The 19,446-nt window shown below is 57.9% G+C and overlaps 1 protein-coding gene and 1 long non-coding RNA gene across 3 annotated transcripts; one reads left to right on the top strand and one right to left on the bottom strand.

Moving 5' to 3' along the window:
• Positions 1-4,976: 4,976 nt before the first annotated feature.
• Positions 4,977-15,559, bottom strand: HS3ST2 (heparan sulfate-glucosamine 3-sulfotransferase 2). The gene is made up of 2 exons (XM_021291830.2): positions 14,626-15,559; positions 4,977-6,298 (listed from the first exon to the last, which is right to left on the bottom strand). Exons 1-2 carry the CDS (start codon positions 15,108-15,110, stop codon positions 5,680-5,682), a joined length of 1,104 nt encoding a protein of 367 aa, XP_021147505.2. The 5' UTR covers positions 15,111-15,559; the 3' UTR covers positions 4,977-5,679.
• LOC135575507 (uncharacterized) lies at positions 14,031-18,290 on the top strand. 2 transcript variants are annotated; one of them, XR_010466367.1, is made up of 2 exons: positions 14,031-14,547; positions 17,372-18,290. It is a non-coding gene; the product is annotated as an uncharacterized LOC135575507 (long non-coding RNA). The 2 variants fall into 2 exon arrangements; XR_010466366.1 differs by lacking the exon at positions 14,031-14,547 and adding an exon at positions 15,932-16,069.
• The last annotated feature ends 1,156 nt before the right edge of the window (positions 18,291-19,446 follow it).

Genomic DNA, 19,446 nt, shown 5'->3' with positions numbered 1-19,446 from the left:
CGTCACTGCGGCAGGTCCCTGCAGCCCGGTGACACCGATGTCCTTGAGCCTGGCCCTGCCCTCGCTGCGATGGCAGCGGGTCCTGTCCCACCCTCCCCTCCTGCTTGTTATGCCACAGGAGCCACTTGAACTCATTACTGTGGCAGATTATACGTCCCCAGGTAATAACGCATATGCAGATAATTACTAACAGATCCTCTAATAGGAACGAACTCAGCTGAATCCACTCAGTCCCTGGGTAAATATTTATACCTGAGCCATCCTTATCACCAGTCACCAGTGTGTGCAGGAGCCAGGGCTGCTGTCCCCAGGCTGTGCTGGCTGCAGTAGCAGGGACCTGTTGACCCTGCAGGTGCTGGTGTGGACTTGCCTCCCCCTGGCAGGACCGGCAGGATGGTGCCACACGGCACAAGCCCAGCACAGCTGCCCTGGACCTCCTGGGAGCTGGAAGCTGTGCCAGCCAAGCAGCAGTGATCCCGTGGTCAGCCAGCCTGCTGCTGCCCGCTGCTCCCTGCCCTGCCCGCTGTGCCCGCTGCTGCCAGCCCACACCAGGTGAGTTGGGGACTGCCCCTGCAGGGCTCTGTGTTGGCAGCACCACTGCTGTATGCCCTGGTGAGATGTCCCTTCCCTGGGCTGCTGACACTGTCCCTGTTTCTGGCCATGCTCACCCCATCCTGTGACGCCGGGGCTCTTGGGGCTGCTGCAGGGACCTGTGTTGCTGCAGGGCTGTGGGGACTGTCACTCCTCGTCTTGTGCCGAAGTGCCTTTGACAGGCGCTGGCACAGCCCTCGCTGTGTGCAGGACCCACCACTGTCTGTGGCAGCAGTTTCTCCTGGCAGCTGATGTCCCCACAGGCCCTGCGAGCCAGCAAGGGTCACCCCACGCGTGTCCAGAGCCCTGGCTGCAGAGGAGTCACCCTAATTGGACCAGCTGGCTAATTAGCTGTCAGGTAATGAATTATTCAGTGATGCCTGGACTTCAGTGCAGTATTGATACCAACAGTTCCTCTCACTGCTAGATACTCCTGGCTGCTGGAGCACTGAGCAGAGCTTGTAGAGGAACTTGGAAGACTTTCAAAGCGAATTAAAGGTGTTAATCAGTTGTGTGCTGTGGCACGTCACTGGCAGAGCAGCGGGCAGGCTGCACCCACAGCAGCCTCGGGAACAGCGGCAGCTCCTCCTCTGCACAGCTTGTCCCCCTCGTGCTGCGGGCAGGGGTGGCTGTGGGGACATGCTGCCCAGGGTTTGTGCCATATCGCCAGTGACAGCGCAGCTGTACCCATCCTGGGAGCGGTGGCAGAGCCTGGGGGTTCAGCCAACAGCATGTTTCTCTCCCTTGCTGCAGCCTGATAAAATAATAGAAGGAAACTTGACCTACTTGAACGTATCAGCATTCCAGCTCTTCCTGAGCATTAATCATTTCCAGGGGGTTAGAGGTTTCTGTTAAGGATCATATTTATTTGCTGCCCAGCTCTGTGTTGGCTGGTGGGATGGGGTGTGTGGCTCACTGCAGAGACAGGGCCATGGGGGGATCCTAAAAGTCACCCCCAGCCCAGGGTCCTGCTCCTGAGTGTCACAGCATGGGCACAGTGCTGGGCTGCCCCAGTGCTCCCAGCCCTGCACTTACATTCCGCAGCTCCGCTGCTGCCAACAAACAGGGAGCCAGCAGTGAAACTGAATCAAATTAATTAATAAGAAGTTAATCAAATTTTCTCCTTGCTCAGGGCACTGTGATCCCACCTTGGCCTGAGAGATGAACGACACTCTTTGTGCAACTGGCAGTACTTGACTGACCGTGCAGGTCCAGCGCTGCAGCTTGTGCTCCTGCAGGAGCGCAGCACTGAACCCGCCGGGCACCGGCTGCCGGCAGAGAACACCTGCGGTGCTGCTCCCACCTGGGGCCGGGCCCCTCACCACAGACGGGGAAGGCAGGTAATTCACAGCGATGCCAAGTCAAGGGTAATGTGTCTGAGCGGGGGTCCTGGGATGGTCCCACCATGGTGGGGTCATTCAGGGCTGTTTTGGGAAGAAACAGGTGCTGCTGGGCATCGGCACTGGGTGACGCGCCAGCGGCTCCGCGGGGCAGCGGACAGCACTTGCCAGGGATGTAGATGGGCCCTGGGAAGGCTTCCCTTGACCCAGGTGTCTCAAGAGCTCTTCAGCCTGAACAGGATCAGGGACCACTTAAGTCGCATTCATTATGTTTAAGTATTTATGAGCTGATAAATATTAAACAGCTGCTCTCTGGGATTCAGGCCTGAGTGAACTGATCAAAACACGGCGCACACAATGACTGTGGCTGTGCTGCCAGGGCAGCCAGGGCACAGGACGCGTTGCACGGGACATGCTGCACCAGGATCAGCTGCACTGGGATGAGCTGCACCGGGACGTGCTGCATTAGGACATGCTGCACCGGGACATGCTGTGCCAGGCGGCTCCGCATGTGCCTGCAGCCCCCTGCCCACCACAGTGGTTGTCTTGGCGCCTCCTGGCACAGCCAGCACCCTGCGCCCGGGCTATGGGCTGCGCTGGTTGGACATGAGTCCCCTGGGTCAGCCCAGCAGCCCCGCGGGTGCCCAGTCCCAGGGCAGGTCCAGCTGCATGCATGGCAGCACCGGGTCCCTGTGCTCCCAGCTCCATTGTGCATCCCATCACCACTGCCCAGCCCTCCTCTGCCAGCAGGTAGGTCAGCACATTGAACCTGGCATGCACGTTAATCACGTCACCAAAAGGTCCCCATTTTGCTCCATCTTTGGACATGCTTGTCAAGGCTTTGCAGTAAACTCTAGCAAGGCTCTCTGTCATTTTGTGCAAAGAAACAGTTGCTTCAAGTCACATACCTTCTGGCCCAGTAAAAATTATACAGCGGTCATTAAAATTTATATGCTGGCTTATAAAGTTTGCACTTAAAGCAAGCATTTTCCTCCTGAGTGTCAGAGCCAGCTAATGGTGCAGGAGCCGCTCAGGGCAGCAGCTGATACCACAAGACACGCTCTTCACAATGCTGGGGGCTGGGGCTGTGACAGTGTGTGGCTTGTGGAGCGGGCAAGAGGCACTTTGTGTGTCCTGGGCCTGGTGACCAGCGTGGTGGCTCTGACTCCTGTGTCCCCAGCCTGGACACAGGCTGGAGGGGGTCCCTGTGGCAGTCCCTCTGCTTAGCATCACCAAACCAGCGCTGCTCCACATGCCCACCAAACCACTGCCCGCCTCTTCCCAATGCAGATTGCCTCCTCTCAGGCTTTGTAAGCTGCATTTTAAGAGCTCCTAATGTGATAAGCATTTTTAGTACAGCCCTTCCAGAGCCCTCATTTGCTTACCCTTTGGAAATCTAATACTTGATTCAAGTACATTTCTGCTCCCTCCATTTGTAAGGACAAATGTAAAGTAATTGTTTGATATTGCAGCAGTTTCCTCAGGCTCCAGCTCTAATTTCCCACTAATACGGTATTGTCAGGGGGATCAATCTAACCCGGCACCTTCTGCCTCCTTAGAGTGGATTGGAAATGGCTTTTCCACTGTGAGGCTGGGATTTGCGAGTCTCGCTCTGAATGTTTTTCTCCTTTAAAAGAAAAATCATACACAAAAAGATCCCATCTTCCTGCAGACGGCTGTTAATCCCCGACTCTCCCTCCGCCTGCCCCAGCTGGCACTGGGTCCCCCCGCGGCTTCTGTGCCTGCTGCTGGATGATAGTGGAAGAGGTGCAGATATAGCTGTATTAGATGTCCATTAATTACTTCCAATTTTTTCCTATTAGGGCTCGCTGTACGGTAATCACTTTCAGTAAGGCTTCTCAAACTGGTCCGTGGTTGTGTCACGCCAGGGAGAGCCTGGCTGCAGAATGGCACCGACACCAGTTTGTGCAGACATGGGGCAGAGGCTGAAGGCTCGGGCTAAGATTTAGATGCTTGTGGTAAATTGCAACCTTTGACAGAAATGCCTGAGATTTACTACGAAAATCAATAGACGACTCAAACAGTCCAGCACTGGGAAAGGAAAAAACAGCACTCCAACAAGCTGTTATTGATATTCATGAACAGTGGTGCTCATCACAGGGCCTGCTAACGGGCTGGTAAGGTGGATTGCTCCAGGTGGGAAGGGGCTACGTGTGTACAGAGCAGGCTTAGTGCTGAGCTGGGATCACAGAGATCCTGAGCTGGGATCAGTGATGCTGAGCTGGGATCACAGTACCCATCTCCGAGCACCTGAGGATGCAGCCCATTGATCTTGGCTCCAGGCAGGATGCGGATCTGGGAGAATTCCCTGTGTCCAAAGAGGAGACAGCTGTCCTGGCCAGGTCAGCCAGGTGTGGGGTCAGAGCAGGGCTGGCAGGAGGTGGGGGGGCTCAGCTCCAGCCCTGCTTGGGGACGGTGCAGCAGCTCGTGGCTCCCAGCCAGCATGGACAGGCTGTGGCTCGCTGACACCAGGCAGGATTTGCCCATGGAGCTGTGTCCCCAGTGCCTGCCTGCAGGTGCTGTGGGTGCTGCTCTGCTCGGTGCAGCTGCAGCAGGGTGGAGGAGCGGGCAGCTGCCTATCCCTGCCCGCACAGCCTGCCCGCGGTGCAGCACCTTGCCAGGGCCGGCTGCAGCTGTCGGGCAAGTAAAGCAAAGGACAACCGTGACTAATGCACCAGGAGGTGTGCGCAGGCGGGGGGCAGCTAGCAAAGCATGCAGCACTTGACATTTCAGTGTAATTATGGGCTCCTATAGAACAGCCCATTAAGTTCAGCCATAAATTACCACTGCTTGAGTCTGATGCAGCATTTGCCCCCGCGGCTGGCAGGAGGTGGCGTTAACCCCAGGTCCTCGGGCACACCAGGCAGTGCCACCACCGCTGTGATGGGCTGTGCCACAGGTCCGCTCCTGGCCGTGCTGGGCTGCACCGCTGTCCTGCTGCAGCCCTGGACCCTGTGCCTAACCCTGCGGCTCTGCCAGACCCGGCAGCTGCAGCCCAGCCCTGCCCTAAGAAAAGCCCATGCGTACGGACCAGTGGTAGCCACTTTTATTTACACAAAGGGATCACATGCTGGACAAGGACACTAGTGCCACTAAAGTACCCGTAACAGCAGGATTCTGTGCTTTATTCACAGGACAAAGTATTGGTACAACATTTTTCATAGACTTCTTTTTCAAGCAGATACATCTCACTGTCCTCATGGTTACACACTGCGCTTAAGTGACAAAAGGCAAAGTGGAGCAGCTGGAGCTCTGCTCGCCCCAGCACTGCGGTGGGATGTGGCCCCATGGGGACAACCCATGGGGACAGCCCCACGGCTGATGCCCACATTTGGGGTGTATCTGTGGGTGCCGGTTTGCTTGGGGACACAGAGGAGGAACGTGTCTTGGAGCAGCCTGTGCATGGGCTGCACAACAGGGCCATCACTGTGGCCCTGGGGACCATGTGTGGTAACAGCAAACAGGACCCCAGGGAGCAAGTCACGGCCTCGCTGACCTGCGGGATGGGCAGCACCTGCCTGGCACTCACCCGCTGTGGCTGTGGCAGGACTCCATGTCCTCCCGTCTCAGCTCATGTTGGAGCCTCCTGAGGGCCGGGGATGCCCCTTGCCCACCTCTGCTCGCGGTTCTGGGCAGGACAGGCTGGCCGGGGGGTCCTGGCTCCAGCCCCCCGGGCCCCTCATGGAAGACTGCAGCCTCACGTCAGCATGGCTCTGCTCCCAGACACTCATTCCCATCTGAAGTCTTGCCCAACTGTTTCATAGAATTTGATATTATAAGGTCTATAAAAGTCCCGAAGCTGCTCAATGACCTCCGGGTCTATCTGCACGTGAGTCCTGCCTTTGGACTTGCCCAGGCAACGAGGCAAGCTGCTGCTCTCTGACTTCTTCAGGCAAGGAAAGCCTTTTGTCTTGTTGAAGTAGAAGTGCTTGTCCGTAATAACCCGCTTGATGCCCAGGAAGTCCTGGACTTTGCCCATCTCCCCAGCTGGGTCCGTGATCAGCTTCTCCCCGCTGACAAAGTGGATCTGGGAGAGGGGGAAGTACTGGAGCCAGGTCTCCAGGTGCACGGCGTACATCCCAATGCGAATAGCATTCCAGGACGTGTCCACCAGCCCCAGGCTGCGGTTGCGGAAGGACAGCCCCTCAAAGGTGGGGATGTCCGGCTTCTTGGAGAGCGTCTGCGTGTAGTCCGAGATGGCGCGGGTGACCGGGTTCCTCACCACCACAATCAGCTTTGTGTCCCGGGACATGTTGAAGATCCGCCGTGGTGCCTCCTTGGTGACGAAGTAGCTGGGGGTCTTCTCCACCGTGATCTGGCTGTCAAGCGTTCGTGGCATCAGGCTCCTGCAAATGAAGCGGAAGGTGATGGTGAGGAAGAGCGGGGCCAGGCACAGCACTGGGAGGTGGTGTCCACAGCGTGGGGCTGGTGGGTATCCCCAGCAGGCAGGAGGAGGCAGGAGGGGCAGGCACAGCTCCTGCAGCGCTGCAGAGGGTCTCTGGCCATGGGTGCCACCTGCATCCAGCCCCCGGGGAGCACCAGACTGGGGGAAATCATAGCATCCCTGCAGCACAGCTTAGCACTAATTAAATCATTTGCTTTGACATGTGAACATCCAAATCAAATAAAAACTAATGGGATGGAAAAATGTATAAATTGGTCTTGTACTTCTGTGTTATTAAATCCATCACAGCCAGATTCATGGTGCCGTGGGTTTGGCTGGGACGGGGTGGCAGCACTGGGCTGGCTCTGCCTCAGCCTCGCTGGGGGGACATTCTTCCCAGCCACAGCCTTCTTGTGAACTTGCATAGGATGGGCAAGGGTGGTGGGTCGCCGGGGAACTCAGGACACTCCCTGTGAAGGTGACAGGGGGACAAGAAGGCACCTTGGTCTAGCGGGGGAGAGGAGCTGGATGAGATCAGTGGAGAGATCCTGAAGAGATGCACCCAGAGGTCTGTGCCAGGCTGCTGAGAGCTGTTGGGGATGATGGCTGAGGCCACCCCCAGTGCTGGCACAGGGCCACTGTCCCCACATCCCAAGTGGCCCCAGAGCTGCCGCGCCATCGGTGAGGGGCCAGGGTGGTGCCAGGGGCTGCACAAGGGGACAGGAGCTGCCCATCCCCAGGCAGCACAGCCCCACACACCGTCACACACTCCCACCGATTTTCCTCATTTGAAAGAGAACAAACTAATTAGTTAGCGTAAATCAAGAGGGCTGTTTAACAGAGATACCTGGGCACAGACGCAGTGTAATTGCCCTTTCTCACTGCTCCGCTCCCAACCCCACAAATCCCGATGCTGATTCCGTTGTTTAAAGACGTCAGTAAATGCTAATGCAGCGGCAGGCACTGCGGCTGTATTGCTGTATCACAAACAGGTTCCATCACAAATCAGCACAGGACGGCTTTATAAGTGATTCACTATTACAATATATTGGTGGAGAATCATAAAACTGCTGTTTCATTAATGGTTCATCTTCAGGCTTGTTAGACTTTCATTACTTGAGCTATTAGGTCCATGTATTCAAGAAATGAAATTACAGGTTCTAATCCATTATGAAAAACACAAAATCTCTGCATAGTAAATTAGTGAAATGAGACAAGAGTTGTTGTTTTTTAAATGGACTCCCAGTGTTTGCTGCTCCTGAACAACAGAGACTGCTGAGACAACAAAACACAACCCGAATAGATAAATAAATCACCAGTGAAACCATGCAAGGGGGAGAAATGTCACCCAGGCATTCATCTTTACGTTAACTGCGGGATCCCCAGAGCTGCAAGAGCTGGGAAATGCATTGCAAACTTAATTACAGCTGACTTTAAATGATATTTTTGGACTTCTGCTTTCACAGAGTTATTTGCATACAAATAGCATGTCACACAGTTTTAAGGCGCAGGCTCACATTCAGGTGTGACGGCTCTCAGTAGTGGCTTGTAGCACCTGCAGCTCGGGCAGGAGCCATTCCTGCCGCTCTGGGGACTGCCCTGGCTCCCGTGACTTTGCTAAGGGTCCCCAGCGGCCGTGGCACCGGCACACACCAGGCCGTTCAGGGGACAGCTGCTGGATGCCCAGGGTTGGTCAGCAGTCACCTCTGCCAGCACCGGGGACAGGATGGTGCTGCTGGGAGGTGACAGTGAAGCTGCCATCATGACCCCACTAGATAACAGGTCCCCCATGATGGTGGAGCTAGGGAGTCACCTCTGCTGCAGGAGGGTCCATCCAGTCGCTGTCGGGGCCCCAGGGAGCCGCTGTCCCCTGGTGTGGCTGAGCCGGTGTCACTGTGTTGTCAGCCATGGGGCAGCAGCAGCACCGCAGACCCAGCCCCGGCTGTGATGGTGCGAAGGCAGCACCTCACCCTGAAGGAGTTAACTTTTCACCAGCACCTTTTCTAGACCTGAATTATTAATTTTCTTATAATCTGCCTTTGGGCACCCCACGGCCCATACAACGCTCCCACATTAAAGAAACATGCGCTCCCTCACTGCCTGCACTGCTTTGATGTTGAACATGCGTGAAACACTCTCCCAGGGAGAAATTTGTACAGAAATTCATCAGATGATTGAGATATTGCGGATAAGCGCGCATGGGGTGGCTGCCCATTCGATAATCCCGTTAGAGCCCGGCCCCTCCATCCAGCCCGCGCATCTCCCGGGTCAGCTCGTGGTGTGCAAGAACGTGGCAGCACATCCCGGGCTCTCCTCAGAGGCTCAGCCTGACATGTGCGTAATCCTGGACTCCATCCACTCATCGGCATAAAAACTAACTGTTTGATTTGGCAAAAAATCCCCAGTGCTGGCCCCTGTGCAGAGGGCTCTGAGCTGTCGCACTCCCAGCTGATGCTGCTGCTCAGCAGCTGCACCCAGGGCTGCTGCCCGCACAGGCAGGGAGAGGAGCCACCAGGCTGAGAGCCAATGGCCACCAGCTGGGCCGCACTGTCCCGTGCTGTGCCATGCTGCACCGTGTGCCACACCACGGTGCACACAGCCGACAGCCACCACCGGCTCTCCCCGGCAGCCCAGTGCTGCTGGGCTCAGCAGAACTGCGGGTGGCATCCGCAGATGAAAGCCCAAGCAAAGCTACTTGGAGGTTTAAACAAAACTGGGTCAAGCACAAGAGAAACTGAGGTGTGAGGAAGATAAAAATCTCTTCCTAGCTGGGTGACATTGCAGCAGATGCCTGGGACATAGAGACACTCCGGCCGGGAGCTGCACAGCTGGTGCATCGCAGTGCAAGACCCCACCGGGTACATGGGAATCCCCAGCCCTGGGTCCCCCTAGCACAGCTTCCATGTCCCCCCCATCCCACAGCGATAGCGGGTGGGAGACGCTGGCCCAGGAGCAGGGCTCCTGCGATGCTGCAAGGGGGACTCACCATGTCCCCCCAGCCCACACGGTTCGAGGGAGTTGCACCGTGTCCACCCTGGGAAATGCCACCCCAGGGACTGCAGCTCCGGCAGCAGCTGCCCGGTCCCAGTCCCCTCTGCCACCGCTGCCACCGCCCCGTGCTGAGCCAGCCTTAGACTTAATGATGGATCGGCTGCCTTTAATAAATGTTTATGTTCAAAGAATTTACACCAGTGCTCACAGACAGCTAATGAGGGACATTTCAATGCATAAAGGCAGTGTGAACACAGTAATTAACTTTGCTGCTGATTCATTTTTAATCATTTAAAAGCTCTAGAGATTTGCAGTGTCCTTTAAGTCAACAAAATCTTTTCCAAAGGGCACGCTCACACGCACAAGCTGACGTGTAATTCCCACCTTCCTAAAGGGCCATCCTGCATCATCTGAGGGTCTGACACAGCCCAAGGCCAGCGCTGTATGGAGCGTGACTGGGGTGAGGGCTGCCCGGCACGGTTGCTGCTCTGCTCACCGGCCCATGGGTTACAGAGAACCGCTGGGCTCTGCCTGCTTCCCTTTTCCAAGGCAACTCCTTCCATAGGTAAAACTTCAAAAATTAATATTCATTTAAAAAAATCACCTAATATGCCCCAGCTGCTGCAGAGATTCCTTAATTAAAAGCTGGTGTCAGAAGTATGACCCACTTGGTGACTGTCAGCGCTCAGGAGTGCAAAGGGATGGCACAACTTGCCTGCACCACGAACAAACCACCCTGACCCCACAGCGGGTCCCACAGACCCTGTGTCACACACCAGCGCTGACAAAGAGCGACTCCAGCCATGTCTAAGGCACCTGCTGCCAGGGACACACCTGTGACACAGACATGGTGCTGAGGACCCAGGGCTGCAGACACCCACCTCCTGCTGTCCCTGCTGCCAGCCCAGCGCAGCAGGTACCGCATACAGCACACCCCCGGGCTCACACCGTGGGGCAGATCCACAGAGAGCCCTGGGTGGACACCCAGCTCACCAGGGACTGGTGTTCTCTGCTTGTCAGTGTCACGAAGCAGCCATGCCCACAGCCACGCCAGGGTAATGAGCTGGATTTTCTGACACGGAAGCGAAGGTTAAAACAAACTGCAGCATTTACAAACAAGGTCACGGCAGACAGAGCAGGAACAAGCATCATTAATATTGAAGGCTTGACGCCCTGCGTGGAATCACCTCCCTGCATTTCTCCCAGCACTCAGCAGGGGAACCCTCCCGGGGCTGGAGCGAGGGTCTCTGGGGCAGCCGGGACCCTCAGGACAGGCAGGGCTGCTGCCCACAGCAGACACAGGCAGGGCAGCGACCAGGGAACACGCTGCCTGCGGGCAGCTCCTCACGCTGAAGTCTCTGCTGAGGGTTTTGTACCTGTTCCTCAGAGCCAGGGCACTCTCTGAAGTCAAGGAAATTTCAAAGCATCCTTGAAGCTTGCTGCCTTCCTCTCTTCTTACTAATTAACTTCAGCAAAATGCACTGTCAGTCAAGCCCACAAAACAGCCCCAGTTGCTGGGCAAAGCCTAATGGGCTCCCATTTGTGTGTGCGCCAACCTGGCCATTAGCAAGGAGCAATTAGCAAGGCGGAGTGCGGGAGCTGGGTGTGCGCGCTCCTTCCTCTCCCTCCCACAGACACGGGGGATGAAGCTTGCTGGCTGGGGTCTGCCCCCCGGGACAGCCGCAGTGCCCCCACGCAGCAGCACCACAGCCCTGGGAGCACCCAAACCACAAGCCGGGGGGCACGTGGCAGAGGTGCCAGTGTAGGGTCCCCCAGTTGCACTGGCACACATGGGAGCCCTGGGACAGTAGGGCAGGTGGGTCTGCATGGGAGCAGCCGGGCTCTGCCCCATGTCAGCCCTGCCACAGCACAACCCGTGGGGCAGAGCATGCTCAGGACACAGCCAGAGCTGCCAGGAAAAGCCCCTCTCTGAGAAAATAATGCTTGAACATCTGGCAGGGCTACTCAGGAGTCCCAGGGAGGAAAACTGCACCCTGAGATGCTGTAATTAGAGTTATCACTCAAAGTTAACTGCAAATCAAACAACACTGTCTTCCCTGAGTTCTGGAAAATATTGAAGGTTATTGGCACACGGCACCTGCAGCAGGAAAAAGCTCTATATTGAACATTTAGTCCAGGATTGGTAATGAATCGATATTCCCCAGTAGCTGGCTGTTTGGTTTCAGTTGTCTTAAAACAGATCTTGCTAAAAATACCTTTCCTGTAGTGTTTCTCTAGCTAATGAGGTGGATTAGAGAGGCTGATGGGAACTGGAAATGGTGTGGTGTTTTGGCCTGAGCAGGCAGGTCCCAGGAGGTGGTCTGGGGGCAAGGGAGGGATCTGGCTTTGCCCAGCGTGCCCATCACAAGTCCAGGCTTCCCGGGGCGCTGGCAGCAGCTCAGGCAGGAGGCACCATGAACACAGCATCTGGCAGCAAGCACGACGTCTGGAGCAGGCAAGGACAGGCGGATCAGGAGATGTCCCCTCCTGCTGGCTCTGCCACCTCCGCGTCAGACCAACTCCAGGGCAGGGGAAAATGTGGAAAAACAGGAACCAGTGTGTTCAGAGCATCAGAGGGGCTCAGCTCCCATGCTGCTCTCAACTGCGTGAATAACTACTTGGTCCCACCACTGCGTCCCCACTGGGGCACAGAACGGGAAGGACGGAGCCAGAACAGGCACTCAGCTGTTCCAGTAGCAAGCAGCTCCCACAGGCAAAGTCTCTGCTCACAACAGGAGAAACCTTTGCCTTCCAAGGGTCTGTGTTCTGGGTGACCTGCAGAGACCCCACGGCACCACCATGCTCCCCAAGCCCCCTCACCAGCAGCTGTCATCCCTGGCACACACCACGGGCACGACCCATGCTCCTGCACCTCAGGCTCTTGGCAGAGCGGCAGGAGCTCATCACACTGTGGGTTAGACCTACTCCACATTTAATTGCTCCACTTGCAAGGAGGAAAATCAATTCCACGTTTTATACATTAGCAGCCTCTGCTCTTAAGTTCTGGCACATTTGCGAGGTTAAAAAAAAAAAAGTAATAAAACCAGGGAAGTGTCATTTAATTGTTTTAGCTGAACTAATTTGGAGGCTCCGCTGCTCTGGCACAATCTCTCCATTGATCTAGAGGCGAAGCCAGGACCTGGGCAGCAGGTTGCTCACCCGGCTGGGCTTCCATCGCTGCCCCTGCCTCGCTCAGCAGCTGCTGGTCACCACTCTCACTCGGTGTCACAGCCTGCAGCCCTCCAGGTCACGCATGGGTGCCTTCACATTGAGGATCTCAGGGTGAACCATGGCTCAGAACGGGAGGTCAGATGCTCCATACTCACTGCCACAGCCCCTCGGTGCCCAGGTGTGAGTGGGAAGGGGACCCTGCTCCTGCCTCCACGACCAGCACCATGCTGGGTTCCTGCGGGTGCCCTTACATGCCCCAGGTGGGCTCTGTCTGGGGCACAGCCCCTTCCTCTCATTCAGACAGCTGCTGGCAAGCGCTGCCCTGGCTGGGCTCTGCAGCCCTGTGCCTCCTGCAAGGAGAAACAAGCATGTCTGCAGGAGCAGCACCGCGAGGTCAGTCCTGTTCTGCCTGCGAGGTTCCCAGCACCCATGGCACACGGGAAGCATAAGAACTATTAAGCGATGCAGGATGGGTGACAGTGTCTGATGTTCACAGGGTGGGAAGATGACATGGACCTGCTGAGGGGTGAGAGCAGGCAAAAGACACTGCTGCAGCTACTCTCCAAAGGAGGGAGGAACTCAGAATGCTGTAGGACAGCCTTAAGAGAGGGAAATGGCTTCAGCAACCTCCACCCAAGACTGTCCTGGCTCTCCTGTCACCTGCCACGGGTACCATTGCAAAAGGAGCTGAACATTCTTGGTTGCAGGGTCTGCTGTGACCCAAGCACAAGGTAGAGCAGCAGACCTGCCTGAATCTGCAGACAGCCCTCCCCGGGCAGTGCCCAAGCTGCCTCCCCAGGCTACAAGGGCTGGAGCAGCAGCCCAGTGCTTGGCAGGCAGGAACTGCACTGAGTTCACAGCCAGTAACCGGCATCTTCACACCACAGGTACGACACAGCCCTGCCCAGCCGGGAGACAAACCAGGACCCCAGCAGAGCTGGGAGCATCATGTCACGGTGCATTCTGCCCTGCTCAGCAGATGATGAGCGCTGTCCTTCACCGGAACAGGGGACATCTGTGTTGGGAAACCACTGTGAGACAGCAGAGCAAGTGAGCTCAGTGGTGGCCCCGTGGGCTGTTCCCCCCACCCACCATGATGCTCCCTGGCTCTGACCATGCCAGGCAGCCTTTCCCCTGCTGTGAGCTCAAAAGAACTCGGGGCGAGACCAAGCCCTCCTCTGCCTTGCGAGGCTGATGCCCAGCACAAGCACTGCAGCCCTGCCTGAGAGCAGCACAGAGCTTCACAACAGCACAGCAAACAACCAGCAGTACACTGGGTCATGCACGGCGGGGAGCAGGGGGTGAGCTGCCCACAGCACCAAGTGCAGGGCCACAGGCAGGGGGTGAGCCCATGGGTGATGTGACCTGCTCACATGCGGTACTTGCTGTCTCTCTGTGAGTGCTGCTGAGTTCCTCAAAAAGCCTTTACTGAAATTAAAATCCCACCACCTCCTGCTGGAGATGCACCCACTGTTCCCTGCACATTATTAGAGATCTCAGATAGACCTGCTCTTATCTGAGTTCAGACAGACAAGATAGCGCAGGACGGGGACCGCTCCTCTCACAGAGCCAGAGATAAAATCTGCTGGTGGAGGATGCTGAGGCACGCTGAGCAGGTCTGCAGGGAGGGCAGCCATCCCGTCCCGTGGGTTAGTCAGTCGTGTTTTGGAGACCCCTTCACGGAGGCAAGTTTTTCCTCAGGCAGGACAGGAAACCTGTTACCGTCCCGGCGCCGGTTCCTTCAGGGCTGGGGCGGCCACAGCAGCCATGTTCCCACGGCCGGGGAAAGGGGTTGCGCAGGGCTGGGGCACGGAGGTGCTCCCGGAGCCAGCGCGGCCCCGTTCGGCATTGCGGGAGGAGGAAGAGGAAAAACTCCCCGGGCGCGGCCGGGCGACAGACTCCACCGGCAGCACAAGCTCGCCCGTGCGGACCGGACCGGTCGCTCCCGCCGAGGATCGCGGCAGCGGGCGAGGACGCGAGACCTGAGTCCAGCACCGAGAGCACCGGCAGAGGAGAGAGCAGGGGGAACCGAGCGGGGCCGCGCTGGAGGTGACCGCAGTCCCGCGGGCCGGGCGGGATAGGGGGTGCCCAGGGTTGCAGGGACCGGTCCCGCAGCGCCGGTCTCACCTGTACCACTCCAGCCCGCGGTCGTAGTTCCTGTCGAAGAAGTGGGGCTCGGTGCCCAGGGCGCGCACGTCGGGGTGCACCCGGATGAACTCCAGCACGGCGCGGGTTCCGCCCTTCTTGACGCCCACCACGATGGCCTGCGGCAGGCGCTTGGTGCCCGGGCGGGCTGGCCCCGGGGCGCTGCCGGCCGGCGGGACGGGGGGCTCCCGCGGGCGGCGGGCGGGCGCGGCGCTGCCTGGGGGCTCGGCGGGGGGCGGCCGCCCACAGGGCCGCGACTTCTGCAGAAGTTTCTTGGCGGCGGCGCTGCGGGCGGGCGCGCAGCGGGCGCGGGGCGCGGCGGGGCCGCCGCAGCAGCAGAGGAGGCTGTAGCAGAGGTATGAGCAGGAGAGCGACAGCGTGAAGAGGACCAGGACCCTCCGCGCCAGCCGCCGGGACGGAGCCGGAGCCGCAGCCGGGGCCCGCCCGCTCGGCGCCCTATGCGCCATGGCTCCATGGGGCCGCGCCGCCGGGCATGGCGCGGCCCGGCCCGGCGCGCCGCTGCCCCCGGGGCCCCGCGGCGGCGGCGCCCCGCACCCTGCGCGGCCGCTCCCTCATGTCCCGGGGCTACGCGGCAGAACGGCCGCGCCGCGCCGGGGGACTGCGCCCGCCGCCGCGGCCCCTGCTCGCCCGGGGCCCCGCCGCCGCGGCTCCCATCCCCGGCGGGCGCGGCGCTCGGACGACAGCAGCACTGGCTCTCGCCTCCGCGGGAAGTACCGGGGCAGCGGCGGCTGCGCTGCTATTTAAGGGGCCGCCTGACGTCAGCTCCTCCCGGAGCCCCCGCGATCGCTCGGCGGTCGCAGCCTCCGCCGGGCCGGGCCGCCGGCGTTCTCCGCGCAGAGCCCTCCCGCCCGGGACGGGGCTGCCCTTGGGCTAGGGCTGGGATCTGATCGGCTTCGCTCCCCTGCCGACTCTGCCCAGCCCTGCCCAGGCGCGGCTCTGGTCCCGGTGCAAGCATCCCGCCCAGCCCCGCCCCGGCCGGTCCCTCGGGCTTCGTCGTGCCGTTGGGACTGGAGGGCAGGGACTGCGGCGTCCGCTGTCCTGCCCGGCCCTGCAGCGAGTCCTCAACTGCCCAGCGTGGCGGGCCCGGGGGCACCTGCTTGTCCCCCTGCAGCCCTGTCCGGGAGCGGGAACCGACATCCGGGCGGGTGTGAGCAGCCACCGATCCCGGCCCGGGCAACCGGAGCTGGGCACGGGCACAGATGGCAGCAGGCTGGGTACCTGCCGGTCCCCGAGGCGACGCGCCCAGCCCGGCCCCAGGGATGCTCCTTCCCGGGCCGGGGCCGCTCTGCCCCGCAGCCGCGTCCTCCTCGGGGAGCACGGAGGGGCCACCCTGCACGGCAACAGCGGTTCCTGTCCCCAGCATGGGCAGGAAGAGCAGCCATCGGCCGCCGCGGTGGTACCGCCGGTGAGTAAGAAGGGAAGGCTTGAAGACGATGCAAGAATTAAATTTCTCTGCCGGGCTGAGGGTGTCCAGCCTCACCTGTGTGGTTTGTGATGTCCTACAAGCAGCCTGACCCAGGAAAACCGCAGGGCTACAGCAGGGTATAGGTGCAGGTTATTGCTCTATCTCCACCCCTCTTCTTGTCACGTCGTCCTTCCCTCTCGCACCCCGACATCTTGGGCTTCTGCTTGGCTGGTCATGCTAAAGCCAAAGGGCTGCATGCAGCACCGCTGAAACATTAACAGTTGTCCTGCTTTCTCAGCACAGAAAGCTCATTCAGCTGCAGAAAACTACTTGTCTTTTTACTTGGGAAGAAAGATGACAATAGAGAGAGACAGGAAAAAAGTGCCAGCCCAACACAAACAAGGAGGCTGCAAGTTCCCTGGCAGCCAGTCCAGGGTGAGGATGAGATTTCTCTTGTGGAACACCCAGAAACTTAGCACAGATATAAAGACAGAAAGGACAGCTGAAAAGCACTGCACTCTGCGCCCTCTCTTGCCTATGCTGGTGCAGGAGTAGTGGGAATGGACCTCCCTGGGAGTTTAAAAATAGTTTCTCAAGGAAGAAGGAGTCTGCTGGCTCAGGAGAGCTCTGGAACTGGAGGATGGGCTGAGTCTTTGTGGGGCCAACCTCAACATCCTGATACACTGAGTGACCCACAGAGGTTTTGCGCTTTGGACATTTGGTGCCATATGTGCTGCTCTGTGCGACAGCAGGTTGTGCTTGGGCAGGCTGAGCACCAGCACCTCATGTGGGTCAAGGTGGGGAGACAGACCTGTGTACTAGTGTCAGCCTGGAGCAGCCAGCCAGGACCATGCTGTTCCTGGCTCGTGTAAACTCATCCTGGGCTGGTACTTCCACCGGTGCAATTCCGAGCAGGGAGGTGGCAGTGACAGAGCCCACAGGCTTCAGCCCCTCAGGTGGGTATGCTGCTCTGCCTGGGCAACCAATGGCAGGAGCAGGGGTGCGGGGGTACCCAGCATCGCTGCACTCCCCCACCAGCAGCAGGAGGTGTCCGTCATTCAGTTCCGCTTCATGACAAACTGCCAAAGTAGATCTGTGAAAAAGTTGCTTTTTCCATTTTTAGCCGTTTTATTGCCTCCATGTGGTGATCCAGTCTCGGCAGCAAACACATTGCTTAAGCATGAACATTAGAGGCGTCTGGATAAATAAAGCTGGTGTGGATGCCCAGACACCTCCAGGTTTCTCTGCTTGCAAGGGAAGAATGTTTTGTAAAGCTGACAATTTTGCTTTCAATCTTTGCAGGGCACGTCTTTTCCATGACACGTTTGCTGTTTACACCCAACTCCACATAAACAACAGCTTTCTGGTGCATTCGGCACGCTGCCGGCCCTGCTGCCTGTGGGGGGACCAGGCCCCGTGCCACTGCGGAGCTGCCCCACCATTGTGGGGGAAGGAGCCTTCAGAACTGCAGCAGAAGAGTCCCCTCTCAGCCAGCACCTCCCAGCAGTGGGGCTGGAGGAATGGCTGGGAGCACTGGAGAAGGTTCTGCCTCCCCTCCTGCCCCCCATTACCCATCCCTGGGCTGAGCTGGCATTGCATGTTGCTGCCAGCCTTACACCTGCCTTCTCTTCCTCTTCTCTTCCTCTTCAGAGTCCCACCAGTGCCCTGCTCCTCCTCACCTCTCCTGGGTTCCTGGCTCTCTTCCCCTCTCCCAGGCTCTCTCATCTTCCTGCTGGGGGGGATTTACAGAAGCATCTCCAGCCCCCACTGCCTTTCCTGTCATTAGCCCCAAAGGCCCTTCAGAGTCCTGTCCCATCCTGGCCAGCCACAGCTCATCCCTTGGTTCTGGGCGCTGGTTTGCCCCAGGACAGTTTATCCCAACGCCCCCAGGGAGCCTCTTGTGCTCCCCCTGCCCAAGGCAGCACTCACAACATGCACACACCGTGGAAGGATTTGGAGCTTGTCCTCCTCCCTCAGCCGCCTCTTGCTTCCCCCAAGGCACTGGTCACCCCAGGCCAGGAACTGACAAAAAGAGCTGCTCCTCCCTGGGAAACCCCCCAGGGCCAAGGGCTCATCCCAAGCACAAGCGGCTGATGGGCAGGCAAGAAGAGAAAGGCAGCAGAAATGTAGGATCAGAAGATTATTACAGAAACACACAAAGAAAGTCTGTGCCAGGAGCTCATGAAACCTGTAGAGAAAAAAAAAAAAAAAAAAAAAAGAACAGCAATAAAATGCGTACTAGAAATAGCAAATAAGATTAAAGGTGATATTCTACTCTTGATGCGTTCAGGTTGTAGGCAGAAGAGATCAACGTTAGAATTTGTTTCCAGAGCCAAAAAAAGCCCTCAGGGCCAAAGTGTCATTGTTAATCTAGTTTTCTGTGTCTAATATGTATGTCATTAACAACCTTTTGATTGTGGGCTGATAAACTGCCACCTTTCTTTGTGCTGGGAATTGATGGCTGAGCAGTACCTGTACCTGGATGGGGGATCTCCAGAGCCCTGGGGCAGCTGCTGGGGCTGCATCCTCCCGCTCCAGCCAATGCCAAAGGCTTTGGCATCACCGCTGCAGCCATCAGCACTCAGTGGTTCCTCCTCCCTCCCCTTCAGTGCAGCCCTCGCACCACCCCAGCCCCAGTGAGAGCTGCAGGCTTGTGCTGCAGACATGGAGATGATGTTCAGTCCCAGTCTGGGCTCAGGGCTGATGCCAAAGGCTGATCCCAGCTCCTGCAGCTCCCTCAGCTCATCACCAAACTCAGTGCTGACTGGCAGGTCTCCCAGCTCTGCAATTTGGGGCATCCCAAGGGCAGTGGAGTCCAAAGGTGCCTGTCAGACAGCAGGGTGGAAGCAGAGACTTTCTGAGCTGCCTTGAATTGAGTCTGAAACTCCTGTAAGCTCCATTAATCAGTTGTAAATGCACTGTATTTCTGAGTAAGGACAGAAACAATAAATTTAATTTTGACTCTGACTCAAGCTACTTTGGTCCTAATTCTGAGCCTCTCGCCCAGCCAGAGCAGCCGGCCCTGGCCATGCTGCACAAACTCATTTGATTCTGAAATGCATTTTTAAGCAGGATGGAGCAGTGCTTAAAAGCTAAATGGCTTCCCCCCGGCTGTAATCACTGCTAGCGAGTCCTGGAATGAAAAGGATAAAGTCTGGGGGTGGGGGGAGGTTTTAATCTCGCTGAGTAGATTACAGAGATTACTGCAATTTAATCCTTACGTATCTGTCACTGACGCTGCAAAGACCATAACTGGGGGTGGGCAGGGGTGCGCTGGCATCCTGCGAGTTCCTGCCCCTTGTAGTGGTGGCCGCGACACAGCCGTGTCCCCCACCACACTGGGAGGACAGCTGCTCCACCGGGACGTGATCCAGCAC

Source organism: Columba livia, chromosome 15, assembly GCF_036013475.1.
Source record: "Columba livia isolate bColLiv1 breed racing homer chromosome 15, bColLiv1.pat.W.v2, whole genome shotgun sequence".
Lineage (NCBI taxonomy): Eukaryota > Metazoa > Chordata > Aves > Columbiformes > Columbidae > Columba > Columba livia.
This window is presented reverse-complemented; position numbering and strand designations above follow the sequence as displayed.